Here is a 22337-nt window from a genome sequence, read left to right as displayed (position 1 = left end):
CGGTAAAACTGAAAGAGTGGATGATGGAGAGAATACCCTCCACAGGTATCGTCGTGACTCCACAGCGACGACGGAGTGGATGAACAAAGCCAGAGAACGTCTGAACGGCTGGAAAGGTCACATGACCACCTCTGGGCAAGTCATCTCTGACCTCAACGAGTTTATAGTGAGTTCATACCGCTTTGACATGCAAATTCATGACTGTAATCGTGAGACAATAGGAAACCAGTGGGCGGAGCTGTTGTCAGTAAAAAAAAAAAAATAGTGCCGCTTATTATTTCTGTGTAACTTAACCAAACTCATAAAAGTTTGTGATAAAATGATGGAATTAAAAACAGTGTATGTTTTCATCAACACTCCTATCTTTCTGTCAACCCGTTCATTAATATGAAACCACCCCCAGGAGCAGTGTTGCACGAGTTAATGAATTACTAATGACTAATTATATCGGCAACATTTTATTTGAATTACCGTCTAATTTTTTTCTGTTTGTAAAGTAATTGCATTAATCATTACTAATTACTTCTTAAAATCCGTATCAACCTTGACCACATGGACAATAGAAATTAAACTCTTCTTTTACTTCTTTGCGTTTGTCTATGTCTGTCTGTGTCAGAAAATTAATTAGTGGGAAAAAATTGCCACTCGTCCCTGCTGACATCCATGAACTCGATCTTGTTGTTTTCAGGAGCTGTGTAAAGAGATGGAGGTAAAATCAGCGCTGAAGGCTTCGGTGATCAGCGCCAGCACTGAGATCCTGGTGCTAAGCGAGAGAGAACACGCAGACACACACATGCCATCATCCGGATCCACTCATCATAACTCGCAGTCAGAAGAGAAGGCCACCCGCGGAGATGCTTCTTCAGTTAAGGATGATCCCGGTGCCGAAGTTAAGGAAGAAGATTCCTCGAACAACGAAGCTCTCCCTCCTGAAAGCACACGCTCGGACCTGTGGAATGGGGGCGATGCTAACGTCCAGGATGAGTCTCCTGACGAAATGTTTGAAGCCAGCAGCTCGTCTGACGTTCCTCCGAATGGAAACGCTTCCGCGGAGACGTCAGAGGATGCCAGCAATATGGTCCAGGTGACGGCGTTGCCTCCTGTCCTGCTCGCTCTGAAAGATCACCTGACTGAGGTGGAGAATAGCTGGGTGGAGCTGCACGCCGACATCGCTGCAGTACAACAGAAGCTACATCAGGTAAAAAAAAAAAAACACCAGTGTTTTTTGCCGTATGTCTCCTTCCAAACGTCACAATATGCTTTTATTTATTAATCCCATTTCTCAAAACATCATTAACGTCTCGAACACCCCGCTGTCACATCCACCCAGATTCTGACCCTTTTCTCCTTCCGCAATGTGCCTCTTCAACCTGGGTTTAAAATCTGTGCGAATCTAAATGTTCACACTTTTATTAGAATTTTAAACTGACACGATGCAGTTGAATTAAATCAAACTGAAATTGTATTCCCCGCTCATCTCTTTTTATCCTTCTGTATCTCTACACTGGAGTTTTGTGATTCTCTCTCCGTATTTCACAATGATTGTCTCTCTCTCTCTCTCTCTCTCTAGCGCGTGGTGGAGAGTGTGTGTCCTCAGTCCCTGCTCTCAGAGGTGTGCAAATGGATCAGTGGAGCTGAAGGAAGCCTGCAGGATGCAGAGAAAAACGTTCGGTCCTCAAACACAGCAGCACAGCTCACGCACCAACTCGACACGTACAAGGTACACACACTGGCATTTTACTGGATTCTGGATTCTGAGTAATTCGTTTTTACTTAATTCATTTAATTCATACATTATTGTTTCTGCATTAACAAGTAATTGTGTGTGTGTTTGTGTAGAAGCTGAAACGATCACAGGTGTGTGTGCAGATGTCAGTGGACTTCCTGAACCGGACGCTGCTGAAACACACCGAGCCGTACCTCAGGTACAAAAACACAGCATTCGCCGAACAGCTCGGGGAGATGAACCTGCGCTGGACCACGCTGCAAACACACCTCTACACACAGGTAAACACACACACACACACACACACACACATTCTTCCTCTCATACACACTTACGCAAGTACACACGTAAAGATGTGAGAGCGTAAAACCCGCATATTTCTCGTAGACGCGGTACGTCGAGCAGCGGCTGAGCGTCTGCGCAGATCGAGACGGCAAACTGCGACTCCTGCGTGCCTGGGTCAAAGGTCACGAGGCATGGATGCGACTGGCTGAGAGGCCCGTCAGTCAAAGCGCAGCAGAAAAGCACCTGAAAGATTGCGAGGTCAGAGCATAGTTACGGATTTGCTGCTCCTCTGCTGCGGCCCGAGTGCTCTGTTGCGTTATATATTTTATCTCTTCCGTTTTCCCTTTCTCAGGAATTGGAGGAGGAGCTAAAGGCCAAGACCGCTAAGCTGAACGAGTTGAGGAAGACGAGGCTGAGCGACGATGAAGAACACACAGAGACAGGCTTCATCAGTCACGTTAACACCACCTCCCAGGCATTAACCGCTTTAACCGAGCAGGTACACACACGTCACAGAACATTACCGTATAATAGCTATTATAGCGCAGCATGATTAAATTCTGATTGGTCAAACAGCATCCACTACTTTTTTACTATTAATGGCTTTTTATTTACGAATTATTATGTGCAGTTGAAATATTAATTTCTCATTTAAAATTTTCAAGGCTAATGTTATTTATTTACTGCAGAACTGCGCTCTGAAACAAACTCTGCAGCACGCAGGGGATTTGTGGGCGGCGTTCGAAAGTGGGCGGAGTCAAGTTGCTCAAAGCACCTTGGAAATATGTCAATCCCTTGTACGTTGCCACGCCCCTCACACCTCCTTCACAGCGCTCCAGAAGAGCATCGATAAGCTACAGGTACTTTATTTACAATTAAATGGTCAACATCAGTGCGCAAATTATTTTACATTCTGTAAAATAAGATTTTTGGACCCTGCTTTCATTTATAAACGATTGGGTTACACATCTATACACTTTCATTGTGACTATGTCAAATGGCTAATTGTATTTCTCAGGCATTGCAATCCGAATCTGAGGAAGTAGACACAAAGTGGGAGGAGCTTAACCAGGCATTCTCCAGTCTTAATGGTTGGATCCATACAGGCACCTCCCACTTATTATCTGAACAGCTGGAGAAGGAGAGATTACGGTCAGTCTGATGTCACTGATTACCTGAAAAACAAACCCACACTAAACCAAAGAACCATGAAGCTCATACAGTGCACGCGCGTGTGTGTGTATGTATTGTTATCCAGGTGGTCTGAGGTGAAGCAAGATCTCACACACACCTCAGTGAGGTTACACTCTCTGCTGCAGGCATGGAAACGGTACTCGGATTTGTTGTCTTCCTGCTCAGAGAAGCTACAACAGGAGAAGGATCGACTCCGTGACGTCTCGAAGACGGCGTCCGAGCACCACCACGACACGGAAACCCTCGCGACCTGTGTACAGCGTTTACACGTGAGTCATGTCAAGAAACAGCCTGTACGCAATATTCCATTCGCCTCAAGTGTAGTCGAACACATTTTTGCTTTTGTAATCTAAATGTAATGTAATCTAATCAGATTAATAATCTGTTAAATAGGCTAATAATTTCCATGTGAATTCTAAGAGATAAAGCAAAAGGAATAACAAAGCACGTGCGAGACTGAACCCTGTCTACCCACTCATATCACCACTCTTATGATCTGTATGCAAAACATATTGTAATGTGTTCCCTTTTTGACTGAGATGGTTCAAACTATTACAACTTCCTGTAAATGTGATGCCAAATGCGTGGCCGTTTCACAGAGATTACCATTTTCTACCTTTCGCTCAGATTACTTTCACAATCGGAAACATTGCCAGTAGTCCACAGACGTCTTAAACTAGATTGCTGTTGAACAATGCAAACAGCAAGAGACGGTAAAACACATTCTGTTAGACTGCAAAAGGTATGAGGAGGAAAGAACTGGAGCTAGAGATGCAGATTGGAAAACAAAACATGACACTAGAGAACTTACTGGGGAAAACATCTGGGAAAATGCACCGCCCCCTATTAAACTATCTAAAAAATGCTGGAATAAGTGAGAGACTTAAGTAATCTAGTAGGAATATCTAGTATATAGTTATTTATCTCTTTATTTTCTTGTATTTATGTATTATTGTTTTGGTGTTATTATTATTATTAGTTTTTTTTATTTTTATTTTATTTAATTAATTGATTGATTGATTTTCCTGCCAATCTACGGCCCACACTCCAGTCCAGTAGGTGGCGGTAATGTGGCACCTTTAGTGGTTTGCCAACCGCCATTAAAACAAATAGAAGAAGAAGAAGCAGTCGTTAAAAATAAAAATACACCGAATGGTCTGAAGAAGACTCTGGGGCTGAATTCTTTCTACCCACCCCTTTATTGAAAATGTATTTATCGATCTTAAATTTCTGTGTGGACTTTCAGTATTTGTTTAGAGTAGAATAATTTGCGACGATGTTGATAATATTTCTAATAACAAACAGTGATGGTGGTCGTGTGATGAGCACATTGTTACCATGATAACCACAGTGGTTTATTTTTTAAAAAGATGATTTTAATGAATAAAATATATTTTTAAAATGAACAATTTCTTCATTAATTCTCATAATTGTAAAGATTTCATTTTGAATGAAAAGTAAATATACTTTTCGCTCTTTGTGGTCAGGTGATGCACCGTGTTACCATAACAACCTTTAATTTCGAAAGATTTTGTTTCGTATACAATGTATTTTAATTACTCTCTTTATTATTATTATTGCAATATAAACTGATTTTTAAAAAGAAAAGTAAAAGTTCTCCTAAAGTTTTTTATTATTATTATTTGTTTTTAGGGAACGATAACCTCCCCCCTCCCTCGTGGTCACGTGACGCGCGCCCTGTTAACGGAGCAAGGATGTAGAGGCTAATTAGCTAGAATATCTATCAAACTTTAGCGGAAAAGCTGATATTAAACTCGTTTCTTGGTATTTATCGTGAGCGTGTCGAGGAAGGTTTGTGTTCCGCGTTGAAGTATCTCTGATACTCGTGAACCTCCGTGTATTCGCCCCCTAATGAAACTATTTTCTCCACCGACTTTCTGTCCTCCATTTTGAATTTTCCCGCTTCCGTGCGCGTGCAGTCACTCGCGTGTCTGAAACGTTGAAGCTTTTTTTTTAAAAAAAAAATTATTATTGACCAAAAAACCTGAAATAAAACGTCTTTTGTTTTAGTACTACATGTAAAACATGCACTGGCTAATGAGGGGGAAACGGCAAGTGTGTGAGATAAGTAAGTCGACCGGAAAGTCAGCTAGCATGCTAATCAAATGCCTTCGGTACTCTTGCTGTCATGGCAACACTGATAGTCCTGTGCTGCTGTTTAAAATGATGGCGGGTTCCACGTAGCTTTAGTGTAAATGAACATTTACAAAATGTTTTTATCCAAGTTTATGATAAACACATAAACAGTCCATTATAATTGTGCACTCACAATGAATTTATTAGTAAAATTCTAGCAGAAGTTGAATAAAAGAGCAGTGATGCTCCAGTTCTTACGTTCATACTTGTACAGAAATCCATTTTAAAGACATAAATAAAGTGATTCAGTACATATAATATTATATTAGGTTATACCCACATTGCACATACTTTATCACAGTCTCAGTATTATTTCGTCACATGGCCCAGTCGCATTTCACTGTTGACCACGACTCTCAACCTGATGTTCAGGACCTACTGGAGAACACACACACTCTCCGGACGGACTCGGAACGAGCGCTCGAGGCTTCCAGAGAGCTGATCGGACAGACGGAGCCGACGGCAGCCGCCTTCGTCCAGTCAGAGTGTCGGATGCTGATACGTGGGCTTCATCAGTTCGAGCAGGCCGTGAAGAGGAAGCTGGGAGAGGTGCAGGTACGAGGTGTGAAGTAAATGTGTGTGACGGGGTTAAATGAAGCAGTGTAGGGGACTAAAGTCCGAGTCGTGTGTGTGTAGGAGGACGTCAGGCAGCTTCAGGAGTTCGAGCAGCTTCTGGAATCGCTAGAGACGCACTTAAAGGAGTGGACGAGCCGCCAGAGACTCGCAGACACGGACGTATCAAAGGTCAGACACACACACACACGAAGAAGAATGTTAATAAGAAAAATTATTTTAAATCTTTCTTCTACATGTTTTTATTTGTAATAGGTTTTATTCTTTTCACTTTCAGTTTTCCGAGTAAGATTTATTTATATCGTTCTCGTTACGTTTAATGACATTTTAAAATTAGGATTAGTTTCATTTCGTTTGTCTTTCTTAAAATTTTTATTATTTTACGTTTCTGTATCTATTAAAAATGATATTTTAAATAACATACAACAGTAATATTAATTTTCTCAGTTTACTCATTTTTTGCACTTAAAAATATGAATAATTGTTTTTATTAGGCGTATTTTTGTCCCGTTAGTTTTATGTATTTATTTATTTATTTATTTATTAGTTTCATGTCTTGAATAGGGGGGGAAATTACCTTCATTTCTAATTGTTAATTATTTATTATGTTTATTTATTATGTTTAACGTAAATAAGTAAGTGGTGTTCGGTGTGTGTTTCTCTGCAGTCTGATCCGCTGGAGTTGAGCCGTTGCTCGGCTGATGTGGAGATGCTGAATGAACTCGGTTACAGGTTGACCCTGAGTGACCCCGTGACCCGAAGACTGCAGAGCCTGAACAGGAAGTGGGCTCAGGCGTCTGCACACGCTCAGGATAGATGCAGGTTAGAGGCTAGAGTTTTCTGTCCGGCTCTACGCACGTGTATGTCCTACTGTTTCTAATGTATGTATGTCCTACTGTTTCTTCTATGTCCTACCGTGTGTGTGTGTGTGTGTGTGTAGTGAGCTGCAGGGCGTGTCTCTCCAGCAGCAGGTGTTTGAGGAGAGGTGTGAGACGTGGATGTCGTTCCTGCAGAGGATGGAGGACAGTCTAGCGGGAGAGATAGCATCCACTTACCCCGGTCTCCGAGAGCAGCTACGCACACACCAGGTACGACACACACACAAACACACGGAGTGCTGGATCATGTTGTCTCAGAAGGTGAGATACACACTCCTAACCCTAACGATTAACCCGCTACCTCTCTCTCTCTCAGAGGTTCCAGGCCGAGCTGTCTCTCGGCCATCAGATTCTACACTCGGTGATCACAGAGGCTCTGCACCTGTTACAGAGGGGAGAGGTGGAGGACAGGTAATAATAATAATAATAATAATAAGACAGTGATGAAGAGGAATTGTTCTGTTTTGTGTACAAATCATCTGTGTGTGTGTGTTCAGGAGTGATTTCCTGTTGAAGCTGGCTCAGCTCAGAGAGCACTGGCAGGGCGCTGTACAGAGAGCGGCTCAGCGGCGCACCCTGGTGGACGGGCTGATACGCCACTGGCACCTTTACACACACACACTGCGCAAACTCAACACACTGCTCACACTCGCGCACACACTCCTGTCTCCGGCCAGCCTCACGCACTACAGCGTGACACAGCTCCGCCGCTCGCTCAAACAGCTTGAGGTGTGTGTGTGTATTAGACCACCACGAGTCCTATATTTATAACCACATTCATTAGTCGTGCTGTTTAATAAGTTCGCATTGACTTCTCTCTCTCTCCCCATGTTCACATGATTTTATCTTTCTTTTTTGTTTTCTCTTTTTGAATGTTGACTTGTTTACTTCACTCTACATCTTATCTGTCATCTTTGGTCTTTCTCTGTCTCGTCATGGCTAATTGTTTTTCGGTCTCTCTCTTTCCCCCTGTGTGTACATATATATTTTACCCTCCCTCTCTCTCTCTCTCTCCAGCACACCGACCTTCTCTTCCAAAGGTCCCACTCCTCCTACCTGCTCCTGTTGGACGTGGGTCGTCAGCTCTTCTCCGTCAGCGATGAGGAAACGCAGACGAGGCTACAGACGGACCTCGCCACCCTGCAGGAGGACTGGGAGCGCTCCCAGTGCATGCTGGGTAAAAGGAGGACTCTCACTGTCGGCGTCATCAAGGTGGGCAAAACTAACAGCACTTGAGCTGAAAAGCCTTCACGTCCGCGTTCGTGTCGGAGGTAAATGCAGGAAATACAGCTGCTAAAATGTCAGGTGTACACTTTGTAGGAAATTTCTCAGTCCTTTATGAATGTGATGCTACTAAAGACAAAATAATAACTTTAGGATAAGTACATGGTCTACAGTCAAAAACAGACTTTATGATAATTAAGGGTTGTTCCTACAAAACAACATACTTCAGAAAAACATTTCTTACACAGGTTTTGACATAATCCTTTCAAAAATCCTCCACTATTGCTTTATTAAATATATATCCAACGCTCATGCTACGATGACCCACTGTGGGCCGAGTGTTCCCAATCATCGGGGGTCATTTAATTATCGATCATTTAATAAAGTTAAAGTTGTGCCGATAGTCTTTGTGCTCGTGTGTGTACTGCATGTTCAATGCCAATCAACCGTAAGTCATTAAGCATATTCACAGATCAGCTGATTCACATTTAGACACGCCCCCAAAAACACCATAAAAGGCAATGTCTCAGAGAGCTGAAAATGACAAACTGACGACTAAACGGCGAAAGAGCTCCTCCTAAGCTCGGCTTGTGCCGCTGCAGCGCGTCTCGACTCGCTTTGTTTGGATTTATACTTGTAAATCATAGTAACTCATCATCGGTTATATCATTTGAAGCCAGCCAGTTGAGGTTCGTGTTAAATTTACACAAACTCAGGAGTGAAACGTGGGATGCAAATGTTTTTCAGTATCTCAAGTGTCTCTTTCCCTGGAAAGCTCTAGTAGCTGTATGCCAAATAAAGACACCAATATTTCCAGTCAACAGCTTATAGAGAGCAGATTTCTGAGAAATTAGATCACCAGATTAGGGGTAATCTCTCCTGCCGTTTATCCGACCTCTGATGAGGTCAGACATGGAAAATCTCAATCCAGCATTCTACAACAGCGTAGCTTACTACATTATCAATCTCCTGTAGTAATGCGTCGGAAAAACAAATGACAAAAGTAATGATTTATATACTTATTATAGTGTATAATCTATATGAACCCCAGCCACAACTGATCCTTCTTTCTGATTGGCTGACAGGTGTGCGTATATCCTTGTAACTAAAGTCACTTTTAGTTAATATTTCTTTCATCTTTCTTACATTATGATGCAACAGATCTAAGCTCATTAAGCCTATTTATAGATGTTGTTTCTAATTTTAGTCCAAAAATTGTTTTGTTCTATTAAGCAGAAATAAATGCTTCATATAACAAAAAAATGTCTGCCCCAAGAACAGGCCATTTTTAAGCTTGAAATGAGTGAAAATGTCTAGAAATGGGTTTAATCTTAGATTTGCTGTATAATAATCTTCTAAAGATGTGCGACGATTTTTTTTTTTGTATTTGTAGATTAAAAAAAAAAAAAAAAAAAGTACAGTTGCAATCGAAATGATTCGACCCACATTGCAAATCAGTTTTATTGTCAAAACGTACAGACTTTCAGCTGTTTGCGATGAACACATCAAACAAAAGCGACTGAAATAGTTCAACACGACGAAATCTTCACGTGGTTTCCCCAAATTCAACTGAAAATGCAACTTATAATGACCCCCCGAATAGAGTCCCTCACGACAGCTCAAATATGCAGAACAGGTGTTGTCTCAAGCACGCCTGACGCAACTAATCAAGGGCTTCATTAGCTGCAGAAGGTGCGCTTGAGCTGGAACACATGAAATACCTGAACTGGCTAGGGGCAGAAAATGTATGAAATACCTGAACTGGGCAGAAAAAGGAAGCTGTCAACGTCTACAAGCAGATTTCTGAGAAGGCAGGTTATGAAAAACCCTCCAGTGACTGCAGCAAGTGAGAAATATTAATTATGAAATGATGAAGGAACAACACGTGCACTTTTTAATCACTTTATAACTTCGTAACACCTTTGGAGCGATCAGATTTGAGGATTCAAACGGAGCGTGGTGTAATCCTCGTTAGCGTGTGGTCACGTGCTCTGTGGTTTAGCTTGGTTTGTCTTTTTTGCCTCGGTCCAAACTCTCTCCCTGTGTTTTTTTTTTTTTAGTTGTGTTTATGGTGTTCACTCTGATACCCTGAGTTTAGACCTTGGATTATGGATCCCCCCCCCCCCCCCCCCCCCCACACACACACACACATTGTGTCTGCCTGTGCTTTGACCCTTTCTATACCACGACTACATGATCTTTATTTATTTATTTATTTTTAAATGCGTGTCGTACTGACCCTGTCTGTGTCTCAGACGTGGGAGAGCTGTACGAGCCGGCTAGCCGATCTGGCACAGCGTCTGGAGGAACTCAAGGTCAGACTGGAAAAGCAGCCGATCCAGGAGATGGAGGAAGTGCTGATCAAGGTAATTAAATAGTAAATAAAAAGCATATCTTTTTTATTGATATTAAAAACGTACGCACCGAACTCCAGATGTGTCCGGTGTCTGAAGTTTGCTTTTTACACTGGAGCTATGAGGATTTTGGAAGGTTATCGAGGTGGCCGTCCTGGACGCTTTTCTCCTTATTACACTTTTTTTCTTTTCTTTTCCCCACCAAACAAGACATTTCTTCACACAACCAGATAGTGAACATTATCCAGGAAGTTCTTAACTAACTAATGAGCCAACGTTTAATCGTATAATAATCTTTCAGCACATCGGTTCCTCCTTAGGCCCCGCATACCAAAGCTGGATGTGGGAAAAGTCATACTTTTAACTTAAAACTGAGAGATTTTAGGCATTTGGGGCGAGTATAAAGGCCATCCTAGTGTGATGTTTGTTTTTAGAGGGAACGTAGGTGTTTATTTAGGCTAACTAGCTATTTTTTTTTTACTTTTTGTGCGACTATGAGTGACGTTAAGATATTAACAGATGCAGCATCCATGGGTTTGAAGTTTGCCTTAGTGACTGAATTAAACGCTGTGTTTTGTGTAGTGCAAGCAGCTTTGCAGAAATCTAGATGTAGATTAAGATCCCTAGTGAGCAATTCAGAGGTGACAGTGATTAGGAACAACGAGGAGGTGGCAGACAACAGCAACAAGGAACTCTTGCGGGTGACGCCGGATTTTTTTAGATATAAATTTACAGTATTCACACGAATGCCCTTTCCTATTAAACCCTATTATACTCGTCTGTAATTGAGTTTTATCTGCATTCTCTCTGACCCCTGTTTGAGAAGATCTGGGCCTGTATATACTGAAAAGATGTTATTTATGAATTGCTTAGATACTTTAGCGTCATAGCTCCAGAACATTTGGGGTAAAGGGTGTGAATTTGATTTACCTGCTGAGAAGTCATATGAGTATAAAGGGGAACTGTGAAGCTCAGACGATTGGTGTGTGTGTGTGTGTGTGTGTGTGTGTGTGTGGAGGGTTAGTAAGTCAGTCTGTTAAAATCAGCTGGGCTGGTGGAACAGCTGATAAAATCTGACCCTCCTTCCTGTCTCGCTGCGGTGCTTTGTATCTAAAGCCGAAGCAGGTTTAGTAACTAGCAGTAACGTGCTTCGAAAATGTTAAACAATGGATAAATGTTAGCTGGTGAGACAACGCTATAATTCCTTCTATAGCTGAATGAAAAGAAGGCTTCAAATCAATCGACGGCTCAGCATTTGTATTTTGTCGTAATTAAAATTTGCACACTTTAGAAACTTTTTATGAACTGTAAACTGATTCAGGACCAGTTTCATCAGGTGTCACAGTCTTAACCAGAGTGAGCAGAAATGCAACACTGGTCTCAGGTCAGCCATAAAGTCGTCATCCCACCAGGCCCTAATTTTATATATGTATATAAATATAGCACGCTAATCTCTTGCTGTCTCAGTACTGTTCTCCTCCCCCAACTGTCTGGGAACCTTTAATCCTGAGAGAGAGAGAGAGAGAGAGAGAGAGAGGCAGAGTGATGGAGGAGGGGATTAGCGAGAGAGGGCCGGCAGCAGTGAGTCCGTGTGAAAGAGTGTGAGTGAGTGAGTGCGAGAGAGAGCCCGATCGAGCGTGGACGCAAGTTGTTGCCCGAGCTAAGTGGTGTGTGATGTTATGCAGGAGCTGCAGGACTCTCTGGAGGACTGGGCTGTGAGTCTGTGTGAAGCGAGCAGCATGAAGACGGACGTGTCTCAGTACATCATCACCGAGGACGTGCTGATGCTACAGGAGCAAGAGGAGCATCTGCACAGCCAGTGGGAGGAACTGTGCCTTAAGGTGAGACATGCACACACACACACACACACACACACACACACACACACACACACACACTGTGGCTTACGGCACAGTTAAATTTACATCCATCTCTCTCTGTATGTCTCACTAATCTCTCTCATGTCTAAAATGGGGGGATACACAGGACTACAACATGACAGGACTTGTTCGTGTGTGTGTGTGTGTGTGTGTGTGTAACTGCATGAGGAAGATGATAGATGTTACAGAGAAAAGGAGATGCAGGCCATGATTTTCTTTTGCCTTGGAAACAATGGAATGCATGTTAGATAACTTTTTGATGAAGTGTGTGTGTGCTCTAAGCCTCAACTCATTATAGCTGAGGAGAATTTTTTATTTTCTATTTTTATTATACACATCAAAAACATTTCACCCCCCCCCCCCCCCCCCCCCCCTGTTCTTTCCAAGTCTAACTTTTCTCATAAGCACAAAAAAATGCACAAAAATTCATAACTTTTTGCTACGAATAGATTTGAGTTATCGAGAGACACGGCAGGTTGTGTGTTTGGGGCCCGACGGCGAGGGGGAGGAGTCATTAGCATCGCAATGGACGAACAGATGGTACGGAGAGAGTTAGAAAGACTCATAAAGTAGGAGAGAGGGATGAATAGGGGCAGGAGTTCACAGCCCTTTTGTGTAGGAAATCACACACTCTGAGTCGCCGCTGCACACCGAAGTGTGTGAGCGTGCGCGTGTGTGTGTGTGTGGGGGGGGGGGGGCGTTGCTAGGCAACACACACACAAACAAGTTTGAAAGTGGTGTATTGATGTAGCGCTTTGGAGTTTCGGTGTTGTTGAAACTTATAAGGATAGGAGTAAATGCTCCACGTGGAGGCGTTTGTCTGGAAGATAAACCGAAAGAGGCGATTTTACTCTAAAGACAAAATGTCGAATGTCTTGAGGTGCACAGATGAGTGATTCAATTTAAAGAGGCGCTTGAGCAAGTGAGCAATTACACACACACACATATATCAGAATGATTCATAAATTTTAGAATCGAGTCCTAATTATAAACTGTTAAGAGCACTGAGATTAGAAAGCATATCAAGTGTGATACTTAAAAAAAAATCATAATAATATTTTTTTTTGTATTAGCTCAGGCTCAGATATAGCATTATACAGCTACACACACACACACACACCGGTGGAAATACCATATGAAGATTAGGGCTGGGCGATATTTTATGATGTGCTGATGTGCTGGTTATAAATATCTTATTTTCCTCCCACTGAAGTTGTGGAGGTTTTACTGCAAAATACTGAGTAAAAGTATCATAAATAAATAAATAAATAAATAAATTGGGATGTGCTTCGACCTCATCGAGGGTGAAAAAAATGAAGTCTCTAAGGCTCAGGATCTTATAATTGCAAACTTTAGAGATTTACTTTCGCCAAGTTTTCGCTAATGAAAGCACCACTGTTTTACAAGATGTTCAAATACAATAACAGATTGAAAGAGAAAGAAACACCTGACAACATCCGTAATACGGTGAAGAAGAACGTATCATGATGCTAATATATCGCAATAATCATACCTTCGTATTGTCCAGCCCTAATGAAGGTACTAATAGAAAAATCTGTGCGTGCGTGTGTGTGTGCAGGTCTCGCTGCGTAAACAGGAGATCGCTGACCGGCTGAATGCGTGGATCATCTTCAATGAGAAGAACAAGGAGCTGTGTGAGTGGCTTACGCAGATGGAGAACAAGATGGCGCACAGTGCCGAGCTCAGCATCGAGGAGATGGTGGAGAAGCTGAAGAAGGTAAATAGACGCTCCGGTCTTAAACACATTCACACTACGGTCCTAAAGACACACACGCGCCGCCTTGAGGGGGTAATGAAACCAAAATGTAATAAGCAGGATCAGAATAATAGCTCTTCAGATGAAGAACACATGGCTTACTATTAATTACTAAGGAATACTAGTTAATTATTCAGTAAGCATGGCTGGAGTAGTTCAGTAGTAACTACTGATTAATTACTGTTCACATGGACATTAATTCCTAAAAGCCTTATTAAGCTTTCATTTCCTTCTCGAGATCTACTATCTAATGTACTCGGCCTGTTCCAGCGCCTCGCTGCCTGAAACGTAAACGTCCGATTTATTTCTGGGGCACGGGGACAGAGTGATGTTTTTATTTAAATGCTCAAGGTCTAACGAGAGAAACTGACGATAGTAACTGAGAACAGTGCAATGTAGTAATGTAGCACTGAGGATCAGATGGACTCTATTAACCCTCAGAGGTCCATGTCCACTTTGGCCCTTTGATACGTTTAATCATCGGGGAAAAAATGCCCCCTTTTTTAAAATAGAGACTGTACGCTGTGTTTCTTTTTTTTATTCATTTATGTTTTTCAGTCAGTCCTACTAGAAAATCAGCATGAACTATTACGGAGAGTACACAGTTTATGTGTCGTTTCTTTTTGGTGTATAGAAGGGAGCAAGGGGTTAATAACCTAAATGTAAGGGAGTAATAATGTACACGTCGGGTAACAATTTAGAACAATGTATCTGATAACCGAGTGTGCATGCACTAAGCAGGAATAAATGAAGAGCCCTTCATCAACACTCACTAATAGTTATTACTATTAACTACTGAGGAATATTAGTTAATTACTCAGTAATTACATTTGGAGTTGTTAACTACGTAGTAATTACGGAGTCGTAACTAACCTTAAGCCTAATTTTAGTCTGTCGAGCCGAGCCTTGTTTAGTGTCAGAATTTTGGTTATTCTGTCATCATATACCAGGGTATACTGAAGCTAATAGGCAGTGGTGGCTTATAGCTACCGGTTTATTTACAATTCCACCTTCAAACTCGAGGCCACGCCCCCAGATTGCGCTGAGGTGATTCATAAGGAGTCGGAAAACACCAGCAAGTCTGTACGAGACACTGAAACGCTCCTAAAACAGTTTGTCTTTAGTTAAATAGAGCTTATAGCAATATTTGACTGAATATCACATTGCTATTACTTCAAAATGTGTGTGTGAGAGTGTGTGTGAGTTCATGAACGAACTCTGCATAAATCATTCTTGGTTTGTCTTCTGTGATGAAAAAGGAGCAAAGTGTAACCAGACCCCAAGGACTCCTGCCGGGTTCGTCGTTATTTGCACAATCTCTCTCTCTTTCTCTCACACACACACACACACACACACACACACATATGCACATACACACTGCCCTCAGACTCGGGTCAGAAGCTTTGGAATGCTTGCTGACTCGATTAGTGAACAGGCATTGTGGAAGTGAAATGTGTTTCACTGGTACGTGTTTACTTTTGGAAAGTAAACAACAGCAGGCCTGTAAATGCTGCTGACCTCGAACCAAAACCATGCTGATTCGTCAGTGTTTATTGAAAAGCACAGCCAATAAAGTGAACACCAATTACAGTAGAAATGGTACATGTATGAACCTACTACTACTACTACTAATAATAATAATAACAGATGATGTAGAAGAAAAGGATGAAGTGCAGTCATTTTTTTTGTGGACGCTTCTTTAAAAAAAAAAAAAAAAAAAATGTTAAAGAAGCAAGATGGGATTTGATTCTCACACTTGCCCGACCCACACCACAGGGGAGCATTTGGCCAGCGTCATGAGAAAGCCCATGTGAAGCTTGTATCCCAGTGAGAACTTGGCATCAAAAGCTCGTTTAAGTCAAGAGGGAAAAAAAACATTCATTAGATGTACACTTTAAAAAAATAAAATAACCCCCCCCCCCCCCTATTCATTGGTTATTTTTCCTCCCAAAAACCTCAATATAATAATATCGTATTAGAGGCTACATAACGACACGACATCGCTGAAGTGTTCTGTTGATCGGTTTTCATAGTAATTCATGGGTCTATTTCACTTTTTTAAATATTTTTTTTATAAACGTTCCAAAGCGGACTACGAGGTTTTTGTTGAATCCAGAGGACGCCGTCTAAAAAGTCAAGCGATGCTGAATTTGCGTCTTTTCCGTCCCCCTGTCTGTGTAGGACTGCATGGAGGAGATCAACCTGTTCAGTGAGAACAAGACTCACCTGAAGCAGCTGGGAGAGCAGCTCATCACGGCCAGCAACAAGACCAAGGAGAGCGAGATCAATGACAAGATCAAGGGCATCAACGAACGCTGGCAGCACCTGTTCAACCACATCGAGGCCAGGTGAGAGAGGACACGCCTATATCTCGATCAGGCTCTCTCGCTCTCTCACACACACATTGTGTTGTGCTACAGAGTTGTCCTGATTGTGCAGGGTAGGGATTAGAGACTAAGGATTAGGGAATCATTTTGAAAAGTTTATCCCTATATAATACTATACGTCATCCACACACACACACACACACACACACACACACACAGTAGGAAAAGCTGAAATGGCTGTTCTCAAGGTTAGCTGTTCCACTGCATCAAGTTTTCCTACATGATATAACAGGCTTGTGTACGGCCATGTATTAAGCGTGATATAACCAACATGTGCAGCGGGTCATTAACGTCTACTACCACCATTAAACCTCCTCGTCCTTCTTCTACTACCACCGACACCATTACTACCACTGCTAATCCTGCTAGTAGACTTACTGGTACTATTGCTGCTGATACTACCACCGTTAAACCTAGTACTAGTATTACAACCACCACCACCACCACCATTACAACTACTACTATAGTGACTACAACCACCACCCTTTAAACCTCCTCATCCTACTACTACTACTACCAGCATTTCCACTCCTGCTACTACAGTTATCACTATGGTTACGACTAATGCTATTACTACAATTTTTACAGACACCGTTTTTTCCCCCAACTCCACATGTTTCTTGTGTTAAGTCAAGTAGTGTATCTGTTTTTTCCACGAGGTCATTTTTAAAAGAATGGTTAATTTAAAATAATAGCAAATTTGTTTCAGATTTTATTTCCTATATTGGATTTTCAGTGGGACGAAAGTTTACATACCCCTTGTTAGTATTTAGTCGCATTAGCTTTTTTTTTTTTTTTTTAAATGCTTGAATTTGAATCAAACCCTTGGCGTAGCCTTCCACAAGCTACTTGGGATACTTTGCCGGAATCCTTGCCCTTTGCTCCTGACAGAACTGGTGTAACTTGGTCAGTGAGCCTCTTGCTCAGGCCACAACTAATCCCACAACAGGATTCAGGTCAGGGCTTTGTGATTTCCACTCCAGTACTTTCACTTTGTTTTGTTGTCTTTAAGCGTTTCTTTAAAATAACTTTACGTATGTGTTTAGGATCGTCGTCCTGCTGGAAGACCCAGTTGTGACGAAGTTTTAACTCTCTGGCCGAGGTCTTGCTTCATTTCTAGATAGGACTAAGGATTCGGGAGTAGGGAATGATTTTGAATAAGTTCATCCCTATATGCTACTGAAAATGAAAATGTGTCAGAAGAAATGTGTATCTGTGGGAGGAGTGAACACGTTAACTCGACTAATCCCCTTCATACAAACACACCCAGTAGGAAAAGCTGAAATGGCTGTTGTCAAGCTTAGCTGTTCCACTGCATCAAGTTTTCCTACATGATATAACAGGCTTGTGTACGGTGTACGACACCATTACTACTGCTACTACTATGCCTATTACTATGGTTACTACTATGCCTACTACTACAACTGTTATTACTATGCTTATTACTACTGCTATTACTCTAGTTACTACTATGCCTACTACTACAGCTATTACTATGGTTACTACTACTGTTATTACTGCCATTACTGCTATTACTATAGATACTATCTCATCAAGGCCAGGTGAGAGGGGATGCACCTGTACTCCTGTCTCTCTCTCACAGTCAGGTGATGAAGCTGAGACATTAGCGATGTTCATCTGGCTGAGCTGGTGAACAGGGTGCAACTCAGGACACAGATCGAGAGTGGAAGCATAAACTCATTAAGTCACCCAGTCCTTTCCCTGTGTCAGTGAGCTGCGGCGTTGTCCTGACGGTGCAGGGTCGGGATTAGCGACTAAAGGTTAGGAAGAAGGGAATCGATTTGAATAGTTCATCCCTTTATAACACTACATCATCGTGTCCTCAGTATAACTTTTGAAAGAGTGTCGGAAGAAATACGTATCTGTGGGAGGAGTGAACACGTTAACTCGACTAATCCCCGTCGTACACACACACCCAGTAGGAAAAGCTGAAATGGCTGTTCTCAAGCTTAGCTGTTCCACTGCATCAAGTTTTCCTACATGATATAACAGGCTTGTGTACGGCCATGTATTAAGCGTGATATAACCAACATGTGCAGCGGGTCATTAACGTCTACCACCACCATTAAACCTCCTCGTCCTTCTTCTGCTTTACTATTTAAAGAGTAAGTTATAAGTTAAAGTTTCTTTGTAGAATCCAGAGGGACAAACTGGAACCGCCCCTCAATCGTGTAATAGAAAAGTACCAGAACCCTGACCACAAAAAAATCAATCCATTAAAATCACTTTAATTAAGTTTTAACATCCAGAGGCTGATCTGAATTGTTCCCTCAGCTTTACCCTTGCTCTTTTTTTTTTTTTTTGCGCCTTGGCTCAGTGTAGAAGTCTGTCTCAACAGACCTCACCCATCTTTCTTTCTTCATCCTGTTTATTTATAACACTTGGGCTCTCAGAGCTGAGGTTTGTAACCTCAGTACAACTTAATTCTCTTGGAGCGTTTCGTTTGTGTAATAACACGACAGAAAACGTCTGCCGGAGATCATCATTAATCCTTTAAAATGTCACAGAAGGCTTTCTAAACGTTGTCGTACAGTCGTGATCATGCCGTTATGCAGTATTGCGTGGAGACGTGAAGTTCAGCATCGCACATGCGATACTGAGACAAGTCCTCGTTTCCACAGTGCACCATAAATCCTGTACAACCGGGCTTTGTAAATAAACATGTAACCACTATTAAACCCAGCAGGTTTCATATTAGGGGTGTAATAAGAGTCATATTACAGGAAATAGTAACTCAAAAAATGTAAAATGATCATTTCTTCTATTTATATAGCGCCTTTCTGAGACTCGGGGTCACAGAACGCACACATTCAAACAAAAGCAGGACAAAGAGAGGGAAAAGGTAAGTCAGGGAAGTATTTCAGACGGGTAATTCTTCTTCTATTGCTCATAGTTAAGAGTGTGCAGTGTGTCCCGGATCAGCCGGGGGAACTGCGTCCGAACGTGTGACCTGCTGATCCTCTACCCGAAAGAGGCGCAGACGAATCTGGTCACGTTTTTTTTTTTGTTTGTTTTAGTCGTAGGACCTTAACGCAGGCTTTCCCGGTGCAGAGAGAAGTTAAAAGTAGCTTTGTGGATCAGCGGGTGAGGCGGCACGTGACCCGGGAGCGAACGCTCGTCCTTCCCCATCGTTCTCTGCAGCGGTGTAATCTAGTGAAAGCAGGTCGGTCGGTCGGTTAGAGCTACATATCTGAAATGAAAACGAAACAAAACAAAACCCACCCGTCCTATTTTACTACTCTACAGCACTCGAGCTTACGAGAGAGTTTGATTTACTCTGAATTTGTTGTTGAGTCGCTGGACTCCTCTCTGCGTGGTAGTGTGTACAGACCGGACATATCTGACCCGTGTGTTTGGATTAGAGGACTTGACTCATTCCTGTTGGCTTCTTTTGTCACCTCAAATCACAGTGAATGTCTGTGACACACCGGGCAGCTGCCTCGGGCTTTTGTGTCCACCCCGTGTCCCGTAAGTCCTCTTGTCTAACACCATTGTGTCTCTCCACCAATCGGCTTCGTTGTTGTGTTTTAAAACTCTCCTCTTATTGGTTGAGGCGGAGCAGCCGTTGTGAACCTGGGGTGTCCAGCACACTTTATTCATCATTATTGGAGTGAGGCAGATGTTGTGGTAAGGCCATCTGCTCACCACAGTCTTTCTCTCTCACACACACACACACACACACACACTGAACAGTTGGCTTGGATTTATTTATTCATTTTAACTGTTTCAGTCCTAAATTTTTTTTTTTTTTATTGTACTAAGTAACATGACCCCTGAGCTCTTACTACTATTGTGTGCATATACAGATGTGTAGAAGCAGAAGTGTGTTGTTTTTGTCTTTTTACCCGCCGGATTTACAAACTGGATTGGATATGCGTCTTAAACCCGCTGCACACTTTAGTGGTTTCATCCATACAGAGCTGTGTGTGTGTGTGTGTGTGAGAATCCGTGCACGCTTTTAAAAAGATGACGTATGCTTCCTTACGCATTCTTGAACACACTGCACACAGAGAGGGAGGGAGGGAGAGAGAGAGGGAAAGTGACAGACCATCTGCAGCAGATTGTCCAGAAAATGCTAACGCTCACGAGAGAGAGCCATGATGTTGCCTCATCGGTCTGTGAGTACGTACCACCTGCTCGCCATCATGACTTATATATGCGGCATCAGCAGGGTGTACTTGGGTGGGGGGATGTGTTGTGTGTGGGTTTTTTTTTTTAACAGCAGCCCCACACACACTCAACAAGCTGGCTAATGCTAACCTCAGAGCTTAATGGTGTACTAGCATGTATGAGGCAAAGAGGATGTTGCTGTGCACCAGGAAACCAAAAAAATAAAAATTTCAGTGCATTGTAAGTGCATGCACATGGAGTCAGTTTGATTGCTGATTCTGTTGCACAAGATTTCCTGCAGTATTACTGATGGTTTTGTTCCCCCCCACATAAACATTGATTTGTTTTGGTTCCTCGTGACGTGACGTCTCGACTCGACTGGAGTTCAGACACCGTACGGCTTTGAGCCGCGACTGTGAACGGACTCGTGATGCGAGCAGCGAGAGGCTTTTGTTGCAGCTTAATTTCCTCCTGCTTCAGCTCATTAAGTGTTTGAGAATCAGCCAATAAGTGGAGTCAGGTGACCGAGGAGCACCTACGTGATATCCCACCACACACACAGTGTAAATCATTTTTGAAAAGAGTGAGAGTGTTTAACTGTCGAATGTAAACACTTTCGAATAGTTAGATATTTTCCTCGTGTGTCAGTCATCACCAATTATCCGTACACTCTCAGCTGTTGCAGCGTCCCACAGCCACACACCAAGTCTTCTTCCTTTTCTATAAACGATTTGATTGATGTTTCAGGGTGAGGAAGCTGAAGGAGACTCTGGTGATGGTGCAGCAGCTGGACAAGAACATGAGCAACCTGCGTACGTGGCTGTCGCGTATCGAGGGGGAGCTCACCAAACCCATAGTGTTCGGAGTGTGTCACGATGACGAAATCCAGTGCAAACTCACCGAACACCAGGTACACACACACACCTCTCTTCCTGATTTCATAAACTTGTCACGGCCAAACCGTGTCTGATTTATATCCGATTGTCCAGGAGCTGCAGAAGGACATCGAGCAACACACGGAGGGCGTGGCGTCGGTGCTCACGCTGTGCGACATGTTACTGCACGACGCCGACGCCTGCAGCAGCGACGTGGAGAATGACTCCATCCAACAGACCACACACAGCCTGGACCGCCGCTGGAGAAACATCTGCGCCTTGTCCATGGAGAGGAGGATGAAGTGAGGGAGTGTTTCACACACGTACAGAGTGAGGTTCTGAAACTGCCTTCCCATCAGTTATTTTACTAATGCTGTGTGTGTCGCCCCCTGCAGGATCGAGGAGACATGGCGTCTCTGGTGTAAGTTTCTGGAAGATTACTCCGCTTTCGAGGACTGGCTGAGCACCGCAGAGCGCAAGGCGGCGAACCCGGCCAGCACAGACGTCCTCTACACATGCGCCAAGGAGGAGCTCAAAAAGTTCGAGGTGAGTGTCGGACTCACTTTACTCACGTTATCGGTTTGATGAGGTGAATTTATTTTACTAACGAGCAGTGTCGTAGATCAGTTCTCGTCTCTCTCACACACACGCGCAGGCGTTCCAACGGCAGGTTCATGAGCGCCTGACGCAGCTGGAGCTGGTGAACAAACAGTACCGCCGCCTGGCCCGTGAGAACCGCACGGACGCCGCCTGCAAACTAAAGACGATGGTGAACGAAGGGAACCGGCGCTGGGACGAGCTGCACAGGAGAGTCAGCGCCATCATCCGCAGACTCAAGGTGCCAATTTCAACACGTAATATCTTATAATACCAGATGTCTGTTAACGTAACGCGGT

At 42.8% G+C, this 22337-nt stretch overlaps 1 protein-coding gene across 7 annotated transcripts in view; it reads left to right on the top strand.

Annotated features, from left to right (window-relative positions):
• Nucleotides 1–22337, top strand: part of syne2b (spectrin repeat containing, nuclear envelope 2b) — a 101195-nt gene that overhangs the window by 73425 nt on the left and 5433 nt on the right. For all 7 annotated transcript variants that reach the window (XM_047154444.2, XM_047154441.2, XM_047154443.2 and 4 more), the window contains 24 exons: nt 46–166; nt 689–1198; nt 1571–1720; nt 1840–2007; nt 2114–2269; nt 2364–2510; nt 2701–2871; nt 3030–3163; nt 3270–3474; nt 5735–5917; nt 5999–6106; nt 6603–6757; nt 6876–7023; nt 7130–7224; nt 7311–7542; nt 7831–8025; nt 10293–10403; nt 12077–12232; nt 13851–14009; nt 16230–16396; nt 21314–21476; nt 21556–21743; nt 21837–21987; nt 22097–22279. In XM_047154444.2, coding sequence (XP_047010400.2) covers nt 46–166; nt 689–1198; nt 1571–1720; nt 1840–2007; nt 2114–2269; nt 2364–2510; nt 2701–2871; nt 3030–3163; nt 3270–3474; nt 5735–5917; nt 5999–6106; nt 6603–6757; nt 6876–7023; nt 7130–7224; nt 7311–7542; nt 7831–8025; nt 10293–10403; nt 12077–12232; nt 13851–14009; nt 16230–16396; nt 21314–21476; nt 21556–21743; nt 21837–21987; nt 22097–22279 — 4156 coding nt within the window. The remainder of the gene's footprint in view (nt 1–45; nt 167–688; nt 1199–1570; nt 1721–1839; nt 2008–2113; nt 2270–2363; nt 2511–2700; nt 2872–3029; nt 3164–3269; nt 3475–5734; nt 5918–5998; nt 6107–6602; nt 6758–6875; nt 7024–7129; nt 7225–7310; nt 7543–7830; nt 8026–10292; nt 10404–12076; nt 12233–13850; nt 14010–16229; nt 16397–21313; nt 21477–21555; nt 21744–21836; nt 21988–22096; nt 22280–22337) is intronic.

The sequence above is a fragment of the Ictalurus punctatus genome, chromosome 3 (assembly GCF_001660625.3).
Source record: "Ictalurus punctatus breed USDA103 chromosome 3, Coco_2.0, whole genome shotgun sequence".
NCBI classification, from domain to species: Eukaryota; Metazoa; Chordata; class Actinopteri; order Siluriformes; family Ictaluridae; genus Ictalurus; species Ictalurus punctatus.
Note: the sequence above shows the minus strand (reverse complement) of the source record. Positions and strands in the feature narration are given on the sequence as shown.